Below are 23,491 nucleotides of genomic sequence, written 5' to 3' on the forward strand. Positions count from 1 at the left end.
GGTATGACATGACATGGTCCAGGTATGACATGACATGGTCCAGGTATGACATGACATGGTCCAGGTATGACATGACATGGTCCAGGTATGACATGGCATGGTCCAGGTATGACATGACATGGTCCAGGTATGACCTGGCATGGTCCAGGCATGACATGACATGGTCCAGGTATGACTTGACATGGTCCAGGTATGACGTGACATGGTCCAGGTATGACATTATATGGTCCAGGTATGACATGACATGGTCCAAGTATGACATGACATGGTCCAAGTATGACTTGACATGGTCCAAGTATGACATGACATGGTCCAAGTATGACTTGACATAGTCCAGGTATGACATGACATGGTCCAGGTATGACATGACATGGTCCAGGTATGACATGGTCCAAGTATGTCTCCAACTCCTGAAGTTTGCAGTTGTGTCTACAAAACACCCTTAAGTGTGTGAACATTACTGTATTTATACAAAATAGCTGGAGTGCGTCTTTAATCATTAACTTCTGATATGATCAATATGAACATTTTGCTGTTAGGTGTGGGACATTTGACAATTGTTGTTGCATAGCTAATTTGTAGTTGGGTCTGGTACTTTGTATAACCTGACCAACATTCTATAGTTGGATGTATTCATATTGTAGCCTCCATATTTGCTCTCAGCACAAGAGGCATGTTTGAAGCAAGAGTCCAGTATGCTGATGTGTTTAACAGACTAMGAACATTTAGTTGGGTTTCTGCAGTGCAGCACATTTAGAAAATGAGAGACACTTATAACTGAACTTTGGGTGTTAGGGTGCTTCTGTTTGAGCAACAAAACTGTAAACGGTGGATCAGGAGGTGTTGATATCTCACCGAGGAGAAAAGGCTAAGAAACGAATCACTCTGCTTGTGTGGCTGGGAAAGAGGGCAAATTTAGGGGGCCTKCAAAGAGGCTGAAAATATGAGTCCCAACTACAAAAGACTATTCRTTTTTTTCTGAAAGTAAGAAAAGCTATTCAAGAATTGACTCKATTTTTCTGGATTKAAAAATTRATGATATAGAGACATCGAATCATTCTCTGTTTAATTACACCAATAGAAAATACACTTAGCGACAGAGTTTTGAGAATGAACAGAGCACATTTTCTGGAACCAAAACGTATTAAATACAGAAACGAAACATTTTAAACCTTTACCATTACAAATGTAGACAGAGGACAGAGAAAAGCTAACCCCCGATATAATTTGGGATGCCTTTAATGCGATATATAACTTTTGAAGAGAGCCAACAACTACAGGTTTAACTCAGATAAAGCATATTACTTAATGGAAAATAAACCTGGTAAATATCTCGCAGCTCTCACAAAATGAATACATGCTAAACCAATTATAATTTTTAAAGATAAAGATACAAAAGCGGRAAGGAAAAACAATGCGATTAATGACAACTTGAAAATCTTCTATGAAAATCGATATCAATCKAATTTTAACAGTTGGATGGTTCCTATAGCCTTCTTAGACTCAACAACTCTGAAGCAATTATCAGCAGACAAAAAATAATCACTAAAAAAAGAGATCACCTAAGAATAAATATTAGATACTGTTAGATACATTTACACAGAGAAAAGCAACAGGAATGGATTGCTTTCCCATAGAATTCTATTCAACATTTTGGGACACTGTAGCCCCCCTATTAATGACAATTTAGCATTAATACTGGAGTGATAGATGTGCAGATGATGATGTGTAAGTAGAGATACTGGGGTGCAAAAGAGCAAGAGGGTAAGTAATAATATGGGGATGAGGTAGTTGGGTGTGCTATTTACAYATTGGCTGTGTACAGGTACAATGATCGGTAAGCTGCTCTGACAGCTGATGCTTAAAGTTAGAGAGGGAGATATAAGACTCCAGCTTCAGAGATTTTTGTAAATCGTTCCAGTCATTGTCAGCAGAGAACTGGAAGGAAAGGCGGCCAAAGTACGTGTTGGCTTTGGGGATTGACAGTGCAATATACCTGCTMGAGCGTTTGCTACGAGTGGGTGTTMCTATGGTGACCAGTGAGCTGAGATAAGGCGGATAGTTAAAATAGTTAAGAACACTATAACAATATGGAAGAAAATGAAACGTATTCTACAAGAAGCAATATCACCCCCTAAAAACATAACCTTATGGAACAATCATTGGATAGCTTTTCAGAATTTARCTATAAATGGATCCACATGGAAAACTAAAGGCATAGAAACCAAAAATGACTTGGTAACAGGAAATACATTTATTTCCATGACAGAATTAAAAATATATTTTGGACTGACCAATGTAGAGTTTCAAATACATGCACCTTAAAAGTTACATATCACAAAACTTAGATTGGAAATCTTTTAGCAACRTTGAGGGAATCCTATTTGAGTCAGAAAAGGATGTTCATATGATAGGTAAGATATATAAAACCTTGCAGAGAGCATATCCAACTGACAATCTCTGAGAAAAAAATATGACCTATTGGAACCAAGACTTAAAAATAACTGATATTTTGTACAAGATGGAGGGAAAGTTGGAGCATAACTAATGCAATTACAGTTAACGTTAAAATATACGCTTAATCCGGTATAAACCAATGTATAGAATGTATTATACAAGTGACAAAATTCACAAATTCTACAGCACAACAGCAGAGTCATGTCTTAATTGTAAAACTAACAACGATTCAATAAACCATGCTTTCTGGAAATGCTATAAAGTCCAAAGTTATGGGAGGAGCTAGAAAGACGGCTGTCAGAAGTGTTACAATGTAAATGTACTTTTAATCTGTCTGTCTGCATATTTCAAGACATGACATACTGTATGGGGGTGTAGTGAGATACACAATGGGCTGGACCATTCTCTTATCACTCATTTTGAAAAAAACGTATATTAAAAACTTGGAAATCAATTAACCTGCCATCATTAACACAATGGATAAATCAAATGATTTATTGTTTAAATATTGAAATAGCATGGGCGACCGAGAAAAACAAATTGGTCAAATTTAAGGCCATGTGGCTATTTATAATGCAGACACTAGGGATGGGGGTGTGAGCATGTGGGTCTGGGCAGAGTAGATGTAGTCATATGTGTATGTTTCTATTTGGTGTGAAATGTCTAAAAGAAAACATACAAATAGAAAAATATTAAGTCATGACTGCTTGACCCAGCAGTTGAGTGGCACCTCGTTCCTCCTAGATTTCTCTTCTTTCGCCCCCTTCGTCACAGATGATAACCATGGCCAAATTAACTTCACCTCCAACTTCAAAACAATTACTAGGTTACATACCTCAGCAGTGTCGCTCCCCCATCTGCCACAGCGGGTTCTGACCGTTTACCAGTAACTGATGAGAAGCAGAGAGGGAGGGAATGCGTCAAGTCTCTCTGGGGTCACAGATAAGGGCTCGACATTGCTCAGCACCGTTAATGTGGACATCGGGTGGTGGTGCATGTGTCTGCTGGAGGACACAGATTAGAAATAAACAGTTGGGATATTATGGAGAGGGTATGACAAGGCCGAGGCTAAGCACTACTAATGAATACTGCTGTTTGAACCAGGTAATGTCTCAATGCACAGGGTCAAAGATAGAGGGAATGTCCTATACGGATGTATTTATATATGCATTTATATACAATTCAATATGGTAGGAATAAGTGACAAATAATTTATGCAATTTAGCAGACACTTTTATTGAAAGCAACTTACAGAAATGGTTTACGTATGGGTTACCCCAGCAGGAATCGAACCTGGCGAACCTTGGCGTCACAAGCGCCATGTTCTACTGACTGAGCCACACAGACCTACAAAAGGGAATATGGAAGGATCTAGGCCACACGATCAGTGGCGACCCGTCATTCAGGGCAGGTGGGGCGGAGCCACACCTGTTTTGAGCCCCACATATTTAGCATGTTTTTTTTTTTTAAACAACAGTTTTTGTGTGTTGTGTTGTGGCTTTGCTGGCATGCATCAAATCTTTTTGTTGTTGTTGCCCCACCAACATTTACGTGCTAAAATCGCCACTGCACAGGACACAGTCAGAGCTCCACAGTAGAATCACTAAATCCCTATCCATCCATCCATTTAATGTATCTACCCAGCCTTCAAATGATGATGACCTCTACATGAGTCAAATAACATGATGAGACACATTCTATCACACACAATAACAAAAAGTGCATTGTTCATGCCGTGGAGGGCAAACATCAAAACAGAAGCCCAACACAATGCAATGACCTCAGAAGTTGAACACACAAAGGAAGTAGGGACTATTAGGCCCTTCACATGGCACGGSACAGGAAGATGCTTCCGTCAGACAGAACAGAGGCATAGAGGCTGAATGTATTAACTTGAGCGGACCAGCACATCTCCACTACCATACTAGCACAATTAATATAAGCTACAGCATTGAATCGTTGAATCGTTTGAAACACGTCCAAATGATTCTTTGAGACAGAGGATAGCGAGTAGTGATACTACTAGGTAAGGGTTCTCTGCTCCCTTCGCAGTAGTGGTTGATATTCCATGCGCTAGTTGGCCTCAGTGAGTGCATTTACTGCAATCACAAGAACCGAGACAAAGGAGCAGCAGGGACTCGCTTGAACTTTTTTTAGTGATCTACATTTGATTGATTTAGCAAATACAGAATAACCAAGGCTTTTCAACTTCATTGGCTTACAAACAATTGTGTACAAAACATGCTTTACAATTAACCTTATCTAATACAAACGTTTTATGTTGTTTGTTTGCAGATCACTGTCTGATATAACTTGATTATTGCCACATTTTCTGGTATCAAAGATGGTAAGCTATGAATGTGACTTTTTGAGAACCAGGTAATGCATGTATCAAGCGTGTCGAGGGGAAGAACACAATACACCTTCTACTGGAAGCATCTGTCGCTATGGGCCAACCTGACAACTTCAGAGATAGATTTAGCTGGAACACTTAAAATGAACCTCTCCAACCTGCTCCAACCTTCAACCTGTGTGTGTTTGTGTGTCTTTCGGAGGGGTTCGGATCAAAGCTGTACATGAATTTGAGTCCATTTGAGGTTGCCATGTATGATAACTAAACATGATCAAACATGATCAAATGGTTATTTTGTCCCTTGCAGTAACACAGAAGTAATATATATATATATACAAAAGTATGTGGACACCCCTTCAAATTAGTGGATTTGGCTATTTCTGCCACAACCGTTGCTGACAGGTGTATAAAATCGAGCACACAGCCATTCACTCTCCATAGACATTGGCAGTAAAATGGCCTTACTGAAGAGCTCAGTGACTTTCAATGTGACACCGTCACAGGTTGCCACCTTTCCAACAAGTCAGTTCGTAACATTTCTGCCCTGCTAGAGCTCCCCGGGTCAACTATAAGTGCTGTTATTGTGAAGTGGAAATGTCTACAAGCAACAACGGCTCAGCCGCAAAATGGTAGGCCACACAAGCGCACAGAACAAGACTGCTGAGTGCTGAAGCGCATAGCATGTAAAAATTGTCTGTCCTTGGTTGCAACACTCACTACCGAGTTCAAAATTGCCTCCTCTGGAAGCAACATCAGCACAAGAAGTGATCGTCGGCAGCTTCATGAAATAGGTCTCCATGGCCGAGCAGCCGCACACAAGCCTAAGATCCCCATGCGCAATGCCAAGCGTCGGCTGGAGTGGTGTAAAGCTCTCCGCCATTGGACTCTGGAGCAGTGGAAACAAATTCTTTGGAGTGATGATTCCCGCTTCATCATCTGGCAGCCTGACGGACGAATCTGGGTTTGGCGGATGCCAGGAGAACGCTACCTGCCCCAATGCATAGTGCTAACTGTAAACTTTGGTGTTGGAGGAATAATGGTCGGGGGTTGTTTTTCATGGTTCATGGTTCGGGCTAGGCCCCTTAGTTCCAGTGAAGGAAAATCTTAACATTACAGCATGCAATGACATTCTAGACAATTCTGTGCCTTCAACTTTGTAGCAACAGTTTGGGGAAGGCCCTTTCCTGTTTCAGCATGACAATGCCCCCGTGCACAAAGCGAGSTCCATACAGAAATGGTTTGTCGAGATCGGTGTGGAATAACTGGCCTGCACAGATCCCTGACCTCAACCCCATCGAACACCTTTGGGATGAATTGGAACGGCGACTGTGAACCATTGGAACGGCGACTGTGAGCCAGGTTTAAATCGCCCAACATCAGTTGCCGACTTCACTAATGCTCTTGTGGCTGAACGGAAGCAAGTCCCTGCAGCAACATTTTAACATSTAGTGGAAAGCTTTCCCAGAAGAGTGGAGGCTGTTATAGCAGCAAAGTGGGGACCAACTCCATATTAATGCRCATGATTTTGGAATGATGTTCGATGAGCAGGTGTCCACATAGTTCTGGTCATGTAGTGTAAGTTATATATCTTGCATTCTTACACCAAATAGCCTACTTTCTGTTGTTATGTAATTCAACTGATATCTGACTCTGCTGTAGGCAATTGTTCATTGTCCCCCATGATGAAATCGGGGAGGGGACTGTGGATCTGTCTCTGTCCGTTAGTCARGTGATATCTCAGACAGCACTGGCCCCATTTTGACGAAACTTCGGTCAATGATGGTACACTGATTGGCCAAATGTGGGAGCTACAGTGCATTTGGAAAGTATTCAGACCTCTTTACTTTTTCCACATTTTGTTACGTCACAGCATTATTCTAAAATGGATTCAATATATATGTTCTCATCAATCGACACACAATACCCCATAATGACAAAGCGAAAACAGGTTTTTAGAAACTTTATGAAAAATAACAAACAGAAATACCTTACAGTACCAATCAAAAGTTTCGACACACCTACTCATTCAAGGGTTTGTCTTTATTTTTAAAATGGTCTACATTGTAGAATAATAGCGAAAACATCAACACTATGAAATAACACATATTGAATCATGTAGTAACCAAAAAAGTGTTAAACAAATCCCAAAATATTTTAGATTCTTCCAAGTAGTCATCCTTTGCCTTAATGACAGCTTTGCACACTCTTGACATTCTCTGAACCAGCTTCACCTGGAATGCTTTTCCAACAGTCTTGAAGTAGTTCCCACATATGCTGAGCACTTGTTGCCTGCTTTTCCTTCACTCCGTTGTCCAACTCATCCCAAACCATCTCAATTGGGTTGAGATTGTGTGTTTGTGGAGGCCAGGTCATCTGATGCAGCACTCCATCGCTCTCCTTCTTGGTCAAATCGCACTTACACAGCCTGGAGGTGTGTTGGGTCATTGTCCTGTTGAAAAACAAATGATAGTGGGACTAAGCGCAAACCAGATGGGATGGCTCATCGCTGCCAAATGCTGTGATAGTAATGCTGGTTAAGGGTGCCTTGAATTGGAAATAAATCACTGACAGTGTCTTCAGCAAAGCACCCCCACACCATTACACCTTCTCRTCCAAGCTTCACGGTGGGAACCACACATGTGGAGATCGTTCACCTACTCTGCGTCTCACAAAGACACGGCGGTTGGAATCAAAAATCTCAAATTTGGACTCATCAGACCAAAGGACAAATTTCCACTGGTCTAATTGCTTGTGTTTCTTAGAGCAAGCAAGTTTCTCATTGGGGTCCTTTAGTAGTGGTTTCTTTGCAGCAACTCGACCACAAAGGCCTGATTCAAGCAGTCTCCTCTGATTCACGCAGTCTCCTCTTCAGTTGATGTTGAGATGTGTCTGTTACTTGAACTCTGTAAAGCATTTATTTTGGCTGCGATCTGAGGTGCAGTTAACTCTAATGAACTTAACCTCTGCAGCAGAGGTAACTCTTGGTCATCGTTTCCTGTGGTGGTCCTCATGAGAGCCAGTTTCATCATAGCGCTTGATTGGCCACTTGAAGAAACTTTCAAAGTTCTTGACATTTTACAGATTGACTGACCTTGTCTTGAAGCAATGATGGACTGTCGTTTCTCTTTGCTTATTTGAGCTGTTCTTGCCTTAATATGGACTTGGTCTTTTACCAAATAGGGATATCTTCTGTATACCCCCCTACCTTGTCACAACATAACTGATCTCAAATGCTGATATCTCATATGCGTTAAGAAGGAAAGAAATTCCACAAATTAGCTTAACAAGGCACACCTGTTAATTGAAACACATTCCAGGTGACTACCTCATGAAGCTGGTTGAGTGAATGCCAAGAGTGTGCAAAGCTGTCATCAAGGCAAAGGGTGGCTATTTGAAGAATCTCAAATATAAAATATTTTTGGATTTGGTTAAACATTTTTTGGTTACTACATGATTCAATGTGTGTTATTTCATGTTGATGTGTTCACTATTATTCTACAATCTAGAAATAGGTCAAATAAAGAAAAACCCTTGAATGAGTAGGTGTGTCCAAACTTTTGACTGGTACTGAATATACATAATTATTCAGACCCTTTGCTATGAGACTCGAAATTGAGCTCAGGTGCATCCTGTTTCCATTGATCATCCTTTAATTGTGTCTACAACTTGATTGGAGTCCACCTGTGGTAAATTAATTTGATTGGACATGATTTGGAAAYGCACACACCTGTCTATATAAGGTCCCACAGTTGACAGTGCATGTCACAGCAAAAAAATAAGCCATGAAGTCAAAGGAATTGTCCGTAGTTCTCTGAGACAGGATTGTGAGGGACAAATCTGGGAAGGGTATGCAAACATTTCTGCAGCATTGAAGGTCCCCACAAACACAGTGGCCTCCATCATTCTTAAATGGAAGAGGTTTGGAACCACCAAGACTCTTCCTAGAGCTGTCCGCCCGACAAAACTGAGCAATCGGGAGAGATTTGGGCCTTGGTCAGGGAGGTGACCAAGAACACGATGGTCACGCTGACAGAGCTCCAGAATTCCTCTGTGGAGATGGGAGAAACTTCCAGAAGGACAACCATCTCTGCAGCACTCCACCAATCAGGTCTTTATGGTAGAGTGGCCAGACGGAAGCCATTRCTCAGTAAAAGGCACATGACAGCCCGCTTGGAGTTTGACAAAAGGCACGTAAAGGACTCTCAGACCATAAGAAACAAGATTCTCTGGTCTGATGAAACAAAGATTGAACTCTTTGGCCTGAATGCCAAACGTCACGTCTGGAGGAAACCTGGCATCATCCCTACGGTGAAGCATGGTGGTGGCAGCATCAGGTTGTGGGGATGTTTTTCAGCGGCAGGGACTAGGAGACTAGTCAGGATCGAGGGAAAAATGAATGGAGAAAAGTACAGAGACCCTTGATGAAAACCTGCTCKGGACCTCAGACTGGGGTGCAGGTTCACCTTCCAACAGGGCAACGACCATAAGCACACAGCTAAGAAAATGCTGGAGTGACTTCGGGACAAGTCTCTGAATGTCCTTGAGTGGCACCGCCAGAGCCCAGACATGAACCCGATCAAACATKTCTGGAGAGACCTGAAAATAGCCGTGCAGCGACACTTCCSATCCAACATGACAGAGCTTGAGAGCATCTGCAGAAAATGGGAGCAACTCCCCAAATACAGGTGTGCCAAGCTTGTTGRGTCATACCCAAGAAGACTCMAGGCTGTAATTGCTGCCAAAGGTTCTTCAAAGTACTGAGTAAACGGTCTGAATACATATCTAAATGTGATATTTCCATTTATTTGAACAAATTTGCTAAAATGTCATAACCTGTTTTTGCTTTGTCATTWTGGGTTATTGTGTGTAGATTGATAAGAAAAAMAYACAAATGAATCCATTTTATAATAAGGCTGTAAACGTAACAAAATGTGGAATAAGTCAAAGGGTCTGAATTCTTTCCGAATGCACTATATAGGCATTAACAAAAATGTGTTAGTCACACTTGTTCGCAATTGGCCCAAAGGGGGGACGCTGCATCATTTGCAGGGGGAGACATGTTTAGATTAGTTTATTAGTCACATGCACAGGGTCGCAGATGTAGTTGCAGGGTACACTGATATTCTTAAGCTCCAACAGTGCAGGTCAAAAAGAGAAGTGAATGAAACAATAACACTAGGAAGACTGGGGGCAGGAGGGGGACAGGGGGAGCAGGTGGTGGTGGGTATTCAGCAGCCTGATGGTCCGCAGGTAGAAGTGATTGGCCAGTCTGACAATTTTTGCCATGATGCTCCTGTAATGCCCGCGTCTGAGTAATGAAAGCGGAGAGAACAGGTCGTGGCTCGGGTGGCTGAGTTCACTGATGATGTTATTGGCCTTCCTGCGACAACTYCTGTTGTAGGTGTCCTGGAGGGCAGGCAGTGTGTGCACCCAATGGTGCGTTCGGCTGAGCGRGCCACCCTCTGTACAGCCTTTCGGTCAGCGGCGMTGSCGTTGCCGTACCAGACTGCGATGTCTTGTTTCCAATTTAGATGTAGAACAAACAGACACATCCAGTACATGCTAGATTGTACACTTTATTCCATTTTACTATCCTCCAGGGGACTCCAATAGTAATTGGGTTGAAAACATTAGAGGTTAATGATCCCCCGCACACAGAGTAAAATAATAGGAGCAGTCAACGAGAGGATGTTCATTCAAGCACAGAGCTTTTCCTGCCTCTGATTGGGGCTTCTGCCAAGAATAACTTACTAGTTAGTATTCACTGGGGCCACTGGCTGGATATGGATGTATTTACTTCCAGTCCAACGTTCCTATCTGTTCAGATTGACTCCACAGGCAAAGCTAAAGTAATTTGGTCGTTACTCAATGATTAGCGCAGGCCCAGGGTGTGGGCTAGGGACCATTAAATACCCAAAACAAAAATTAAACCTCCCTACCCACTGGGCAAAGACGTCAGTTCAACGTCAAGTTTTGATTTACATTTGGGTTGAGTTGTCAAGTATTGTGAATTCAATGTGAAATGACACCATGTCATTGGATTTAGGTTAATAGTTGTCGTGAAAAAATGTACAGAATGCCCTTAATGCCCTTAAGTTGACTTTTTGCAAATCCAAATACATTTTCCACATGGATTCAACTTCCACACATTTTTTTTTTGGGGGGGTTGAAATGTGGAAACAACGTTAATTCAACCAGTTTTTGCCAATGGATCTCCTCTCCACAGTGGGTATCCTCTCCCAGTGGGTATCCTCTCCCAGTGGGTATCCTCTCCACAGTGGGTATCCTCTCCCAGTGGGTATCCTCTCCAGTGCGTACCTCTCCCAGTGGTATCCTCTCCCAGTGGTATCCTCTCCCAGTGGGTATCCTCTCCACAGTGGGTATCCTCTCCCAGTGGGTATCCTCTCCCAGTGGGTATCTCCTGGGTATCCTCTCCCAGTGGGTATCCTCTCCACAGTGGGTATCCTCTCCACAGTGGGTATCCTCTCCCATGGGTATCCTCTCCCAGTGGGTATCCTCTCCCAGTGGGATCCTCTCCCAGTGGGTATCCTCTCCACAGTGTTATCCTCTCCCAGTGTGTATCCTCTCCCAGTGGGTATCCTCTCCCAAGTGGGTATCCTCTCCCAGTGGGTATCCTCTCCCAGTGGGTATCCTCTCCCAGTGGGATCCTCTCCACAGTGGTATCCTCTCCACAGTGGGTATCCTCTCCCAGTGGGTATCCTCTCCACAGTGGGTATCCTCTCCAGTGGTATCCCTCCATGCTGGAATCATCTTTCATTTTCTGTGCGAAATGTATAGCCTTTTAATGTCCCATTATCTGATCCTCATCCTCATGTGTTACTGTGGACACCTTGGATTACTCCAGGGGAGGTGCAGCTAATTCTTCAAATAGTAAAAGGACCTGTGCCGTACTTCTGATGACCTTGAAGTGAAAGGTTAATGATGCCACCTACTGTTTGATGGTGTTTCCTGGAGGATGGACATATGAGGTCAAAGTTATGAGGTACTCTACTGAACATTACACTGAATTGGGTCCATACAGATTTGTGGCTGACACTTCGGCCTTTCAGTCCAGGAAAGTTCAAATAAATAATTACAAGTGTTGAAATATATTATTCAATATCATATGTATTTTCTATGCAAAACAAATACTAAAATATTATTAGGAGAAAATGTAAGTACCCTAGGTGTGAAATATATCCAAAAGAACACCAACATACTGTAGGAAAAACACATGTTTTTCAGTGTAACAGACATTACAACTAGGTCAGCTAGCGGAGAGGCGCTGTGAGGTGTTGTTTTATTCGTTTTTTAAAGCTAATTTTCTGTTTGCTTGAGTTCATTAATATGGAGTTGGTCCCCCTTTGCTGCTATAACAGCCTCCACTCTTCTGGGAAGGCTTTCCACTAGATATTGAACATTGCTGCGGGGACTTGCTTCCATTTAGCCACAAGAGCATTAGTGAATCGGCACTGATGTTGGGCATAAGGCCTGGCTCGCAGTCGGCATTCCAATTCATCCCAAAGGTGTGTTCGATGGGGTTGAGGTCAGCTTGTGCAGGCCAGTCAAGTTCTTCCAGACAGATCTCGACAAACCATTTCTGTATGGACCTCACTTTGTGCACGGGGGCATTGTCATGCTGAAACAGGAAAGGGCCTTCCCCAAACTGTTGCCACAAAGTTGGATGTACTGAATCATCTAGAATGTCATTGTATGCTGTAGTGTTATGATTTCCCTTCACTGGAACTAAGGGTCCTAGCCCYAACCAACATTGAGGCAGGTAGCATTCCCCTGGCATCCAAGGGGGGTGCCAAACCAAGACTAAGGGGCTAAACCCAGATTTGTCCATCTGACTGCCAGATGGTGAAGGGCAATTCAWCACTCCAGAGAACGCATTTCCACTTCTCTAGAATCCAATGGCGGCGTGCTTCACACCACTCCAGCCGACGCTTGGCATTGCGCATGGTGATCTTAGGCTTGTGTGCGGCTGCTCGGCCGTTAAAATCCATTTCATTAAACTCCTGACYAACAGTTCTTGTGCAGTGTGGAACTCAGCAGTAAGTGTTGCAACCGAGGACAGGCGATTTTTACGCACTACACACTTCAGCATCAGGCGGTCCCGCTCTGTGAGCTTGTGTGGCCTATCACTTCACAGCTGAACCGTTGTTGCTTCTAGACATTTCCACTTCACAATAACAGCACTTACAGTTGACCGGTGCAGCTCTAGCAGGGCAGAAATCCTACGACTGTGCTACATTGAAAGTCACTGGGCTCCTCGGTAAGGCCATTCTACTGCCAATGTTTGTCTATGGAGATRGCATGGCTGTGTGCTCGATACACGTCAGCAACGGGTGTGGCAGAAATATCCGAATCCACTAATTTGAAGGGGTGTCCACATACACTATATATACAACTGTATGTTTTTAAATCGCTGACATTTGAAGGTTTGCATCATTCACAACTGATGTTGACAAATAACTCTACATCTAGAGCATAGGATCTGTTTCAAATGGCCACTTCATATGCTCACTTGCTCCAGAATGGGAAAAATATCCTTTCTATTTTATTCAGCTAAGTTCAATTATATTCTTCTTACTATAAAATCATAATATAAAGTAAAGGCCTAAGCATATCTTGTCTGCTAAATGAACTAGCCTACAGCCTATGGAATGGAGCATAGCCAGATAACATACAGTAGGCCAACTCTTATTCTGTTCTTCTAATAGACTGACCTAAAATAGATCTATTGTGGTGTATTTTAAATTGATTTATTCWACTTWWWRATTTTTTTTATCATAATGATTTTCCAAAGGCACTATCAGGTGTGTTACAGAAACACGTTCAGCATCTCCAGGSCTGGAAATGCTAAATGTGTTTATGTTAATTAACTGCCAATTACCGTGAGACTGGCAGTCTTTTGCTTGGCAATAACCGTCTGACAAAATTTCATGGCCGTCACAGCCCTAGCTGTGGCCGTAACTGTTTTGACTTGTGAACTGTATATTTTCTGTAACACACCGGATAGTCACTATATGGTTTTTGTTCATCCATCCCTAAGCTCCCTACATTGAGTCTCAACTGCCAGGACACAAAAGCAGTTGCTGTGTTTAGTATTTGTAATTTACTGTCTGCACAGCTTCTCAGGCAACCACCGCAGCAGGAATGCTGTMACACAAAATCAGCTTTCCCAAGGTAAAGGGGGATATGCTGTGAAGCCTGTGAAGACAGACCCAWCATACTGTAAGTCATTGTTTCAAATCATTTGAGCATTTCAGGCACACATATTCCAAATACAAACATTGAAAAGTTACCATAAAGTGCTATCCAAAGATTGCATATTTCAAATTTGATAGCATCATAACTCAGAACAGTAAATCAAATTAACTACCCATTTAACAAACATTTTCCTTTTCAAAAACATTACAGGCTACGTTGACAGGCTCCTGGATCTCCTCAACGAGGTCACCCTTGATCCAGTGCCATATGTGGAGAAGCTGTGCAAGCTGTCCATCCCAGGACCCCTGTCTGCCCTTTCTGAGGCCTGACAAGGAGGAGTCCTTAGCTGGATTTGTCTCTTTGCTTCAATCTTGGGGGTGACCGATGCCAGGTGGGTGACTGAAGCCTTCTTGATTGAAGTGGGGTACATGCCCCCCCTCCCCTGCTCCTCTCCCCATCAATCTCTGTAGTTGGTTGCATTTCCTAAAGCCTAAGAAATTCACTTTTGTGTGGGTTTTTTCAAGCATTCGGGCGGGAGATGAGTGTTACAAATTGTACGAATCAATGGGGTTCTGCACACTGTAGGGTGTGGGGTTCTGCACACTGTAGGGTGTGAGGTTCTGCACACTGTAGGGTGTGAGGTTCTGCACACTGTAGGGTGGCCAGATGCCTATATTAAGCTTATGGCTCTATTATTTGTTTTTCTGTAAAATGATGTCTCACCATTATTTCTCATGAGTGTTCATGTTGATCAATATGTTAGCCTATTGTAAATMATCAAAAACATGTCTGATCAATATGTTAGCCTATTGTAAATGATCAAATACATGTCGGATCAATACAATTCTAAACAGTCATTTATAATGCTAATGCAGAGGCGCCAATACATTTTCCAGTACACTTATTGTATGCTGTTGTCATGTACATTSCCATATGTCTAAGCTTCTAAGGTGACTCAGGCTTTACTKATTATTGTGAAGAAGTGCYTTAGTYAACTGTATTCTGTAATTAGTTACAAAACAATAGAAATGCAATTGTGTATTGCTGCTGTTTGTCAGATATCCAGCAGTCCATGATCAGCMCTGTTGACCATTAGAGCATTTTGTAGAGAAAATGGGGCGAGGTATACAAAAATATAAATGCAACAACTTCTACGATTTTACTGAGTTACAGTTTATATTAGGAAATCAGTCAATTGAAATAAATTAGGCACTAATCTATGTATTTCACTTGACTGGGAAGCGGCACAGCCATGGGTGGGCCTGGGAGGGCATAGGCCTAATTAMCTTTATTACAGACAGAAATACTCAGTTTCATCAGCTGTCCGGTCTCAGATGATCCTGRAGGTGAAGAAGCCYGATGTGGAGGTCCTGGGCTGGCGTGGTTACACAAGGTCTGCGGTTGTACGTACTGCCGATTTCACTAAAACAACATTGAMGCGGCTTACGGTATAGAAATTWACATTAAATTCTCTGGCAACAGCTCTGGTGGACATTCCTGCAGTCAGTATGCCAATTGCACGCTCCTTCAAAACTTGAGACATCTGTGGCATTGTGTTGTGTGACAAAACTACACATTTTAGAGTGGCCTTTTATTGTCCTCAGCACAATGTGCACCTGTGTAATAATCATGCTGTTTAATCASCTTCTTGATATGCCACACCTGTCAGGTGGATGGATTATCTTTGCAATGGAGAAGTGCTCACTAACAGGGATGTAAACAAATCTGTGCACATTTCTGGGATCTTRTTCAGCTCAAAACATGGGACCAACACTTTACATGTTGCYTTTTATATTTTTGATCAGTATATTTGGTCTCGGAATGACATGTGGCACATTATTTTACCTTGTCATCAATTACATGGCTCATTGTTTACCTTGTTGCGTGGCAACGACAACAAGGGTGTTTCAAAGAGCTGTCAGTCAAGGCGAGCTCATGAATATAAGCTCCTCGCCCACCCAGCCTGTTCTTTCAGGCTTCCTGATATTTAGAGATGAGAGAAAAGGTAGCGTTTCTTTAATTCTGAGCATTTTAATAGTGTACCAATATTATGGGTAATGTTTTGGTCACTCAAAGGCTCTTTTTATTTGGGAAATAGGATGACTGTGCAGGACCTGTAAGGTACTCCACCTAAAACGTGAATCGATTTTGTATCAATTTACCCTTTTTGAAAATTATTTCTCYCTTTCATATGAAAGATAAGYTCCTTATGCTTCCAAAACCGCACCACAATCAATCCATGTTCATGTTCAAACTGAGCGTCTGTGCTCTTAATACTCCTCTCTTACAGAAGATGCCTTCATCCAATGACMTATTTCTAATGTAATGGAACAGAGTCATGATCAAGGGCTAATATACAGCTAACATCTTAAAGGAAATTAGAAATCTGAATCTTGTCAACATATTGGAACTCCTGTACTGAGGCCTGAGCGATTGTTCCGTAAGATAACCAATTACATGTCATTTCAAATTACTTGGCTATTCTACAATGTAAATGATCTTATGAAAAACATTGTAGAGGATGTCTCTTGTTAGAATTGTATAACATTTTTKATTTGAAGCAGCAATTCCCCAAAAGTCACTCAATTTTCAAATGTGTGGCGCAAACATCACACGCCACCCTTTCAATTACAAGTCATTAATCCCATAAACTGGAATCACGTGCAGCACACTTAACTTATTAACACATGACTTATTAACCACTTAACTTATTAAAATATGATGTGGTTAGCTGATATGTAAAATATCTGTCCAGGCGTTGTAAGATCTGGTGTGTGTCAGCAACGTATGACCGGGGAACATGACCATTGCCCCACCGTCTTTTTTGTTTAGTTTTTCTTCTAAAACTTTCATGTATTGTTGCAAATTGAAATGTGCTGCATAGAACAGACATGAGGGTTGTGAGGAGCAAGCCAATTGAAATGGAAATGCAGATCAATTGATCTGTGCGTTGACTATGAAATTAATGTCTTTCCCCTTTCTCTTATTATGATAAAGCCAATCATTATGTTTTGTAATATTTCGATGAATGAAATTAAATTAAAGTTAATTACGTTGATTGAAAATGGTTTATCTGTTGATACACAATATTGTGGTAAGCAGCACATTGACTCGGTACCAGTACCCCATGGATTTAGCCTCGTTATTGTTATTTTATTGTGTTGCTTTTTATAATTTTTTTGTTTAGTTTATTTTCTTAACTCTTTCTTGAACTGCATTGTTGGTTAAGGGCTTGTAAGTAAGCATTTCACGGTAAGGTCTACACCTGTTGTATTCAGCGCATGTAACAAAGTTTGATTTAAGGAAATGGACTGATGATGACGATGATGATAAGGCTCCTGTTTCTTAACCTGATCACAGGTGTTGCTGTCGTCTTAAGTTTTGATAGTGAAAATATCTTAATCTGTATCTCTCCATGGCCCACACCCTCTGAGAAACACCTACATTGTTTATGTGTTTGCCAAATGAATGTCCTTGGCTCTGACGTTCTATGGAGATAAAATGAAAATAAAAAGGGCACTGTTTGAATATAGACCGGATACAGTTTATGAAGAGAAAAATGCCAGGAGGGGTACATCTGGTGTTTTATTTACTTACAAAAGTAAAAGACAATTCAAGATTGCAAACAGAAATATATACTTTATACATTAAGAAATAAAATGTTTATACATAAACAGGAATACAGAAAATATACAAAAACAAATGACTCTGTACAGTATATAGAATACTGATAGGGGAAATATTTTAACAAAGAGCAAGATGTTCCAACAACTCTTGTATAAAGAAACATGTTTAGAAATGTTAGGGAATAGGCTACTTAAGTTAATTTTGGATACTAATTGGTAGTTCAGTAAAAAAAAGTGTTTTGACAGGCCTACTAATACTCCACAACAAAATAAAAGTGCTCCTCTTCTTTCAAATTCTTGATCAGTATTTTGAAATAACAAATGAATTGTTCCCATTCTGAAGGAAATGTCAATGTTTTCTTTCCAGGAGTATAGTTAGATATCTAAAGTACTATACACTCGATGGCGTTTCTCTCACAATACTACTTTGATGACATTTCTACTGCTGCGGTCTCTTCTCCATTGACATCATAGTCGCCCACAGGGCCACTGACCAGGACCCTCATGCGTTCAGGGAAGTCATCAAACTTGGGGTACAGGAGGAAGTCATAGACCAGAGCAGCTGCCACACCTCCGCACATTGGCCCCACCCAGTACACCTGCCATGGTGCAAATAAGTCAATCGATTAATCAATGGAAGAACAGATTGAAGACAAATATTTCAGGGTTAACTTTAACTTTGCTCTCAATAGTTTTATCTGAACTTGGACTGTACAATGAAACAATAGAGATGCTGTCACTCAGTAACTACTTTATTGAAAGTAGCTCAGCTTTGGTAATCATTTTCGAGGTTTATTGAATTTACTGGTCATGACATTGATGTCACAGTAAACGCAAGGAACCTGAAAACACACGCCTGCCTACACCCTCTCCGCTCCACTCCAATTTACCCAGTGGTTTGTATAATCATTCATGATCAAAGCTGGTCCAAAGGATCGAGCAGGGTTGATACCGCAGCCTGTGTAGCTGATCTGTGCAAAACAACAAAAAGAACAGAGATATGTATTAAGACAATATGAGGGATGAGAAGATCTGAAGTGAAATCAGTGGAAATTATAGTTTCTGACATGGTTGTAGGGTTAGGCCTAAGGTTTAAGGGGTAAATTAAACGGTGTCAACATTTTCACTGAGTAAAATGTAGCTTTAATTCAGTGGTGATTCATCATAATAATACTGTTGCTAAATCTATCATTGTGAATCAGATGCATGTTTTAGAGGAGTTACCTTGTTTACAAACTGCTATAAAAGTMACTTACTGCTGCCAAGTGTCCCAGAGCGACAGAGAGCCCGATGGCCAGGGGGGCAGAGCCGGTGACGTCGTGCCGCCTTTTATCAGTGACAGCTATGACACACAGGACCAGCTGGAAGGTAGCCAGGAGCTCGATGCCAACGCCTTGGCTGGCAGAGACACCATTTAGCTACGAGAGGGAATGAGGAGGGCAAAGGGGGAGCCGAACAAAAACAATTTGTCAGTGTGGATCAGCGTTATGTTTTTCTCAACTGTTATGTCCTATTGTAAATATCTAGCAAAGCAAAAGCTTCTCTATTGAAGTGGAGGATGAGGAGGGAAAATMTAATTTAAACTTCTAGCAGGCTGATTATAGTCTAACTATAATTTGGCAYAGTCTGAACAAGTCTTAGTTTTCTCACTCACTGAAATTTTGCATGATTAAAATAAATGTCGATCACTGATAATATTCTCACAGACTTTGCTAATACCCGATTTAAATACTTCTGAATTACTTTGATGCAAGTAGATATGATGATCCTCTATATGAATAGCTCAATAAAATACATATAATATACATTTGTGTCTATAGGAGGTGTGCGAGTGGTTTTGCATGCATGGGAAAGTAATTACCATGCAACAGTACACCCTATATTCGCTAGAGGACAGCAGAAGCAGCTACGCTGAGTATGAGTTATTGTGATCATAGAAAACATCACATGATTCTGTTTGTCAACTATTTGCAGCCGGTGCATCAAAGCACACTCTAATCAACCATGAATGGCACCCCGTTTGAGTCCCTTTAAAAATAATTAAACTAAGTTCAGTCAACTCTTTTATCAATGCAGTGCATGCTGGTTCATGTGCATTACTCTTGGCCAACGACTATGAGATGCAATATTAATGGATCAAGAAATTAATTGATCAAACACTTCCCATAAAATGGAATTGAAAGCCAACATTTCTACTGAAACACCAGTAAATTGTTCAATTGAAAAGGACACACATAAACCACATATATCCAAATTTGCATTATATAAAACATGAACCAAAAAGTGCCACTCACAGCGTTGACCCCCAGTGCAGCATTTCCCTCTGGCCGGGTTCCATAGACAATACCACTGGCCAAGGCAGAGCCTAGCATCTGAGCCACAATGTACATCACCCCCTTGAACACACTGATCTGGCAGCTGGCGAGCATGCCCAGTGTCACTGCTGGGTTCAGGTGGGCTCCACTGATGTGGCCCAAACTCTGGGCCAGCGTGGCGATGGCCAGACCAAAAGTCAGAGAAACCTTCACCTCCTGGTCAGGAGCGGTGTTGTTTGAGTTCCCAATGGCAGCTGAGATGCTGAGGAATATGAACATGGTCATCCCCACGAGCTCGGCCAGTACGGCCCTCCAGAAAGCCTTGCTCTTGAATTCTCTCATCTTGGCTGCAACCTGGGCCTATGGTGGTCCTCTCTGAGATGGGATGTATTGTGGTGTGTCAGTGGAACTCAAAAACATKATCAACAGGCTGCATTTATATGTTCTCTGCTGATAATGAAAAGGGGGCAGGTTCTAAAAAAGTGAAAGGGAATAGCTTGCTGAATTAATGAGAAATCCCTCCCTCTTTTACTAGTCTCCCTCTCCCTCTTTTTCTCTCCCCTCCTCCCATCCGTCTCTCGTTTCTCTTCCTTCTATCCCTCTCTCATTTCCCTCCCTCCCTCCCTCTGCTGCACTTACCTCCTTTTTTTTCTTTGGACTTTTGGATGTAGTGGTGTAACTGCTTCAGAGCTGACAAATCAGAGCGGCTGCTCGTGTGGTCATTGTCACGAAGCAACACCCGTCCCACTCGTGTTAGAAGTTCAGAACAAAAAAGTAAATWTAATCATTYAACMAAATAATGAGGATTTAGTTGAGGTGTAGATTAGATCTCGCATTCCAGTGTGCGTACTTAACACCGGACAAAGATGTCAACTCAATGTCTATTCCACGTTGGTCGGGGGATAAAGACATAAATGAATTGGTGGGTGGGGTGTCCACCCAGGCCTACCCATGCCTCCTTCCCTGACGTTGGTTCAACGTCATTTTATTGAAATGATGTGGAAACAAGGTTGATTCAACCAATGTGTGCCCAGTGGGTTGTAAACAAGGCTGCATGGGATTTCTCATAATGTGACTCTGTGCAGCCAATGGCAATGTCTGCTTTAGGCATAATGCCTGGAGCCGCTTGTGGATTTGACAGCTCTAAAGCAGTTCCACCTCAGATACCGCCACAACAACCACTATGCGGGTGTCGGCTAGCCGGGATCTAGCCGGGATCTAGCTCAGTGGTGTAAAGTACTTAAATAAAAATACTTTAAAGTTCTACTTAAGTAGTTTATTTGGGTATCTCTACTTTACTTTGCTATTTATATTTTTGACTACTTTTACTTTTTCTTCACTACATTTTAAGAAAAAATTGTACTTTTGACTTTTTCCTTGACACCCAAAAGTACTTGTTACATTTTGAATGCTTAGCAGGACAGGAAAATAGTCAAATTCACGCACTTATCAACTGACCATCCCTGGTCATCCCTAATGCCTCTGATCTGTCGTACTCACTATACACAAATGCTTTGTTTGTAAATGATGTCTGATTGMTGGAGTATGSCCCTGGCTTTCCGTAAATAAAACAAAAACAAGAAAATGGTGTCATCTGGTTTGCTTAATATAAGGAYTTTGAAATMATTTATACTTMTACTTTTGATACMWAAGTATATTTTAAACCAAATACTTTTAGACTTTTACTTTAGTAGAATTTTACTGGGTGACTTTTACTTTTACTTGAGTCGTTTTCTATTAAGGTATCTTTACTTTTACTCAAGTATGACAGTTGGGTACTTTTTCCACCGCTGATCTAGCCCAAGGTTCAAATGGGAATACAGTGTCAGATATTTAACTTCATGTATTATCACTGTACTTCTAATCTAATAGCACAACCAATTCATCTAATAGCGTTGTGCCAGTAACCGAAAGGTTGCTAGATTGAATCCCCGAGCTGACAKGGTKAAAATCTGTCGTTCTGRCCCTGAACAAGGCAGTTAACCCACTGTTCCGAGGCCGTCATTGTAAATAAGAATTTGTTCTTAACTGACTTGCCTAGTTAAATAAAGGTGAAATAAAAATAAAAACAAAAAAAACAAAATGGCCTGGATTACAGTTGAGATTACATTGAAAGTYCATTGTACAAGTCATCAATGCATTTGAGATTATGCGCATATATTAGAACAATTGTGAAGATTTCCACAGAGCTACGACCGTGGCATGTTATCTTGAACATGCAGGCTTTCCATGATTACATAATAATACATTTATAGTTACAGTAACTTCAAAATGTGGCCATGGATGTGTTAATTATTTTAAGGTTGAATAAATACTGTTACATTAGTTTGCAAGATAGCCTTAACGTTAGGCTATTTACTGTATTACAAAASTTATAATTAATTGTGTTTGGTTGAGAACACAACCAAATATCAACATTTAAAGAATAGGACTAAATAAAATCAAGTGCATTTAAAGTGATTTGATTTAGTCCTATGGTTTAACTTCAATTTTTGACTGAGACGGAGACGTGAATCCAACATATCAATTCTTAATTTGTAGACAAACGGAAATTAAAGCCAGTCTAAGTCAGTGGGACAGATGGAACTATCCAAAAAGAAGATGATTGATATTTGGTTGTGCTCACAACCAAACATAATTCAATATCTAGTTTGTCTAAAAATTAATAATTGATATTTTGGATTCACATCTCTATCTCAACCAAAAATACAAGGTAAAGAATAATAATCATTCTCATGATAGCACATTGGTAGTAGTCAGTGAAAAGTATCAAAGCTAAGCATGACTAMCCTTAGTTAAAACCCTGGATGGGAGACCAAATAGGTAACTGTAAATAGATCAACTCTCCAGTAAGAGTTGCTACCAAGCGTAATGTTTTTTCTTCTGAAAGTAGATATAACGTTGAGAATTTGACATTGTTTCAAGTAAAAATTCAATATATACTACATGACCAAAAGTATGTGGAGACCTGCTTGTCGAATTGATCCACCCTTTGCTGCTCCACTCTTCTGGGAAGGCTTTCTACTAGATTTTAGAACATTGCTGTGGGGACTTCCTTCCATTCAGCAACAACAGCATTAGTGAGGTCGGCACTGATGTTGAGCGATTAGGCCTGGCTCGCAGTCAGCGTTCCAATTCATCCTAAAGGTGTTCGATGGGGTTGAGATCAGGGTTCTGTGCAGGCCATTCAAGTTCTTCCACACCGATCTCTTCCACACCAACCATTTCTGTATGGACCTCGCTTTGTGCACGGGGGCATTGTCATGCTGAAACAGGAAAGTGCCTCCCTCAAACTGTTGCCACAAAGTTGGAGACACAGAATCGTCTAGAATGTCATTGTATGCTGTAGCATTAAGATTTCCCTTCACTGGAACAAATGGGCCCAGTCCAAACCATGAAAAACAGCCCCAGACCATTATTCCTCCTCCACCAAACTGTACAGTTGGCACTATGCATTTGGGCAGGTAGCGTTCTCCTGACATCCGCCAAACCCAGATTTGTCCGTCAGACTGCTAGATGGTGAA

General features: G+C 41.3%; 1 protein-coding gene and 1 long non-coding RNA gene across 3 annotated transcripts in view; one reads left to right on the forward strand and one right to left on the reverse strand.

Moving 5' to 3' along the window:
- The window catches only part of LOC139029337 (uncharacterized), a 23,468-nt gene extending 6,390 nt beyond the window's left edge, over window positions 1-17,078 (forward strand). Inside the window, exons 2-4 of one of the 2 annotated variants that reach the window (XR_011481649.1) lie at window positions 4,753-4,804; window positions 13,947-14,050; window positions 14,237-17,078. This is a non-coding gene — a long non-coding RNA (uncharacterized lncRNA). The remainder of the gene's footprint in view (window positions 1-4,752; window positions 4,805-13,946; window positions 14,051-14,236) is intronic. The other variant, XR_011481650.1, reaches the window with a different exon arrangement.
- A 515-nt stretch (window positions 17,079-17,593) lies between these two features.
- Window positions 17,594-20,396, reverse strand: LOC111979786 (aquaporin FA-CHIP-like). The gene is made up of 4 exons (XM_024010492.2): window positions 19,947-20,396; window positions 18,909-19,070; window positions 18,543-18,623; window positions 17,594-18,251 (listed from the first exon to the last, which is right to left on the reverse strand). The coding sequence occupies exons 1-4, from the start codon at window positions 20,307-20,309 to the stop codon at window positions 18,075-18,077; spliced, it is 783 nt and encodes a 260-aa protein (XP_023866260.1). The 5' UTR covers window positions 20,310-20,396; the 3' UTR covers window positions 17,594-18,074.
- Window positions 20,397-23,491: the final 3,095 nt, after the last annotated feature.

The sequence above is a fragment of the Salvelinus sp. IW2-2015 genome, linkage group LG19, assembly GCF_002910315.2.
Source record: "Salvelinus sp. IW2-2015 linkage group LG19, ASM291031v2, whole genome shotgun sequence".
In the NCBI taxonomy this organism is placed as follows: Eukaryota; Metazoa; Chordata; class Actinopteri; order Salmoniformes; family Salmonidae; genus Salvelinus; species Salvelinus sp. IW2-2015.

Bases quoted from the DNA above. Each gene is read 5' to 3' on its own strand.
- LOC111979786 (XM_024010492.2), bottom strand. From the start codon at position 20,309: ATGAGAGAATTCAAGAGCAAGGCTTTCTGGAGGGCCGTACTGGCCGAG. The intron at 19,071-19,946 runs GTGAGTGGCACT...TCCCTCTCGTAG, and splicing joins CTGCACTGGGGGTCAACGCT to CTAAATGGTGTCTCTGCCAG. The intron at 18,252-18,542 runs GTAAATTGGAGT...GCACCATGGCAG, and splicing joins ATGATTATACAAACCACTGG to GTGTACTGGGTGGGGCCAAT.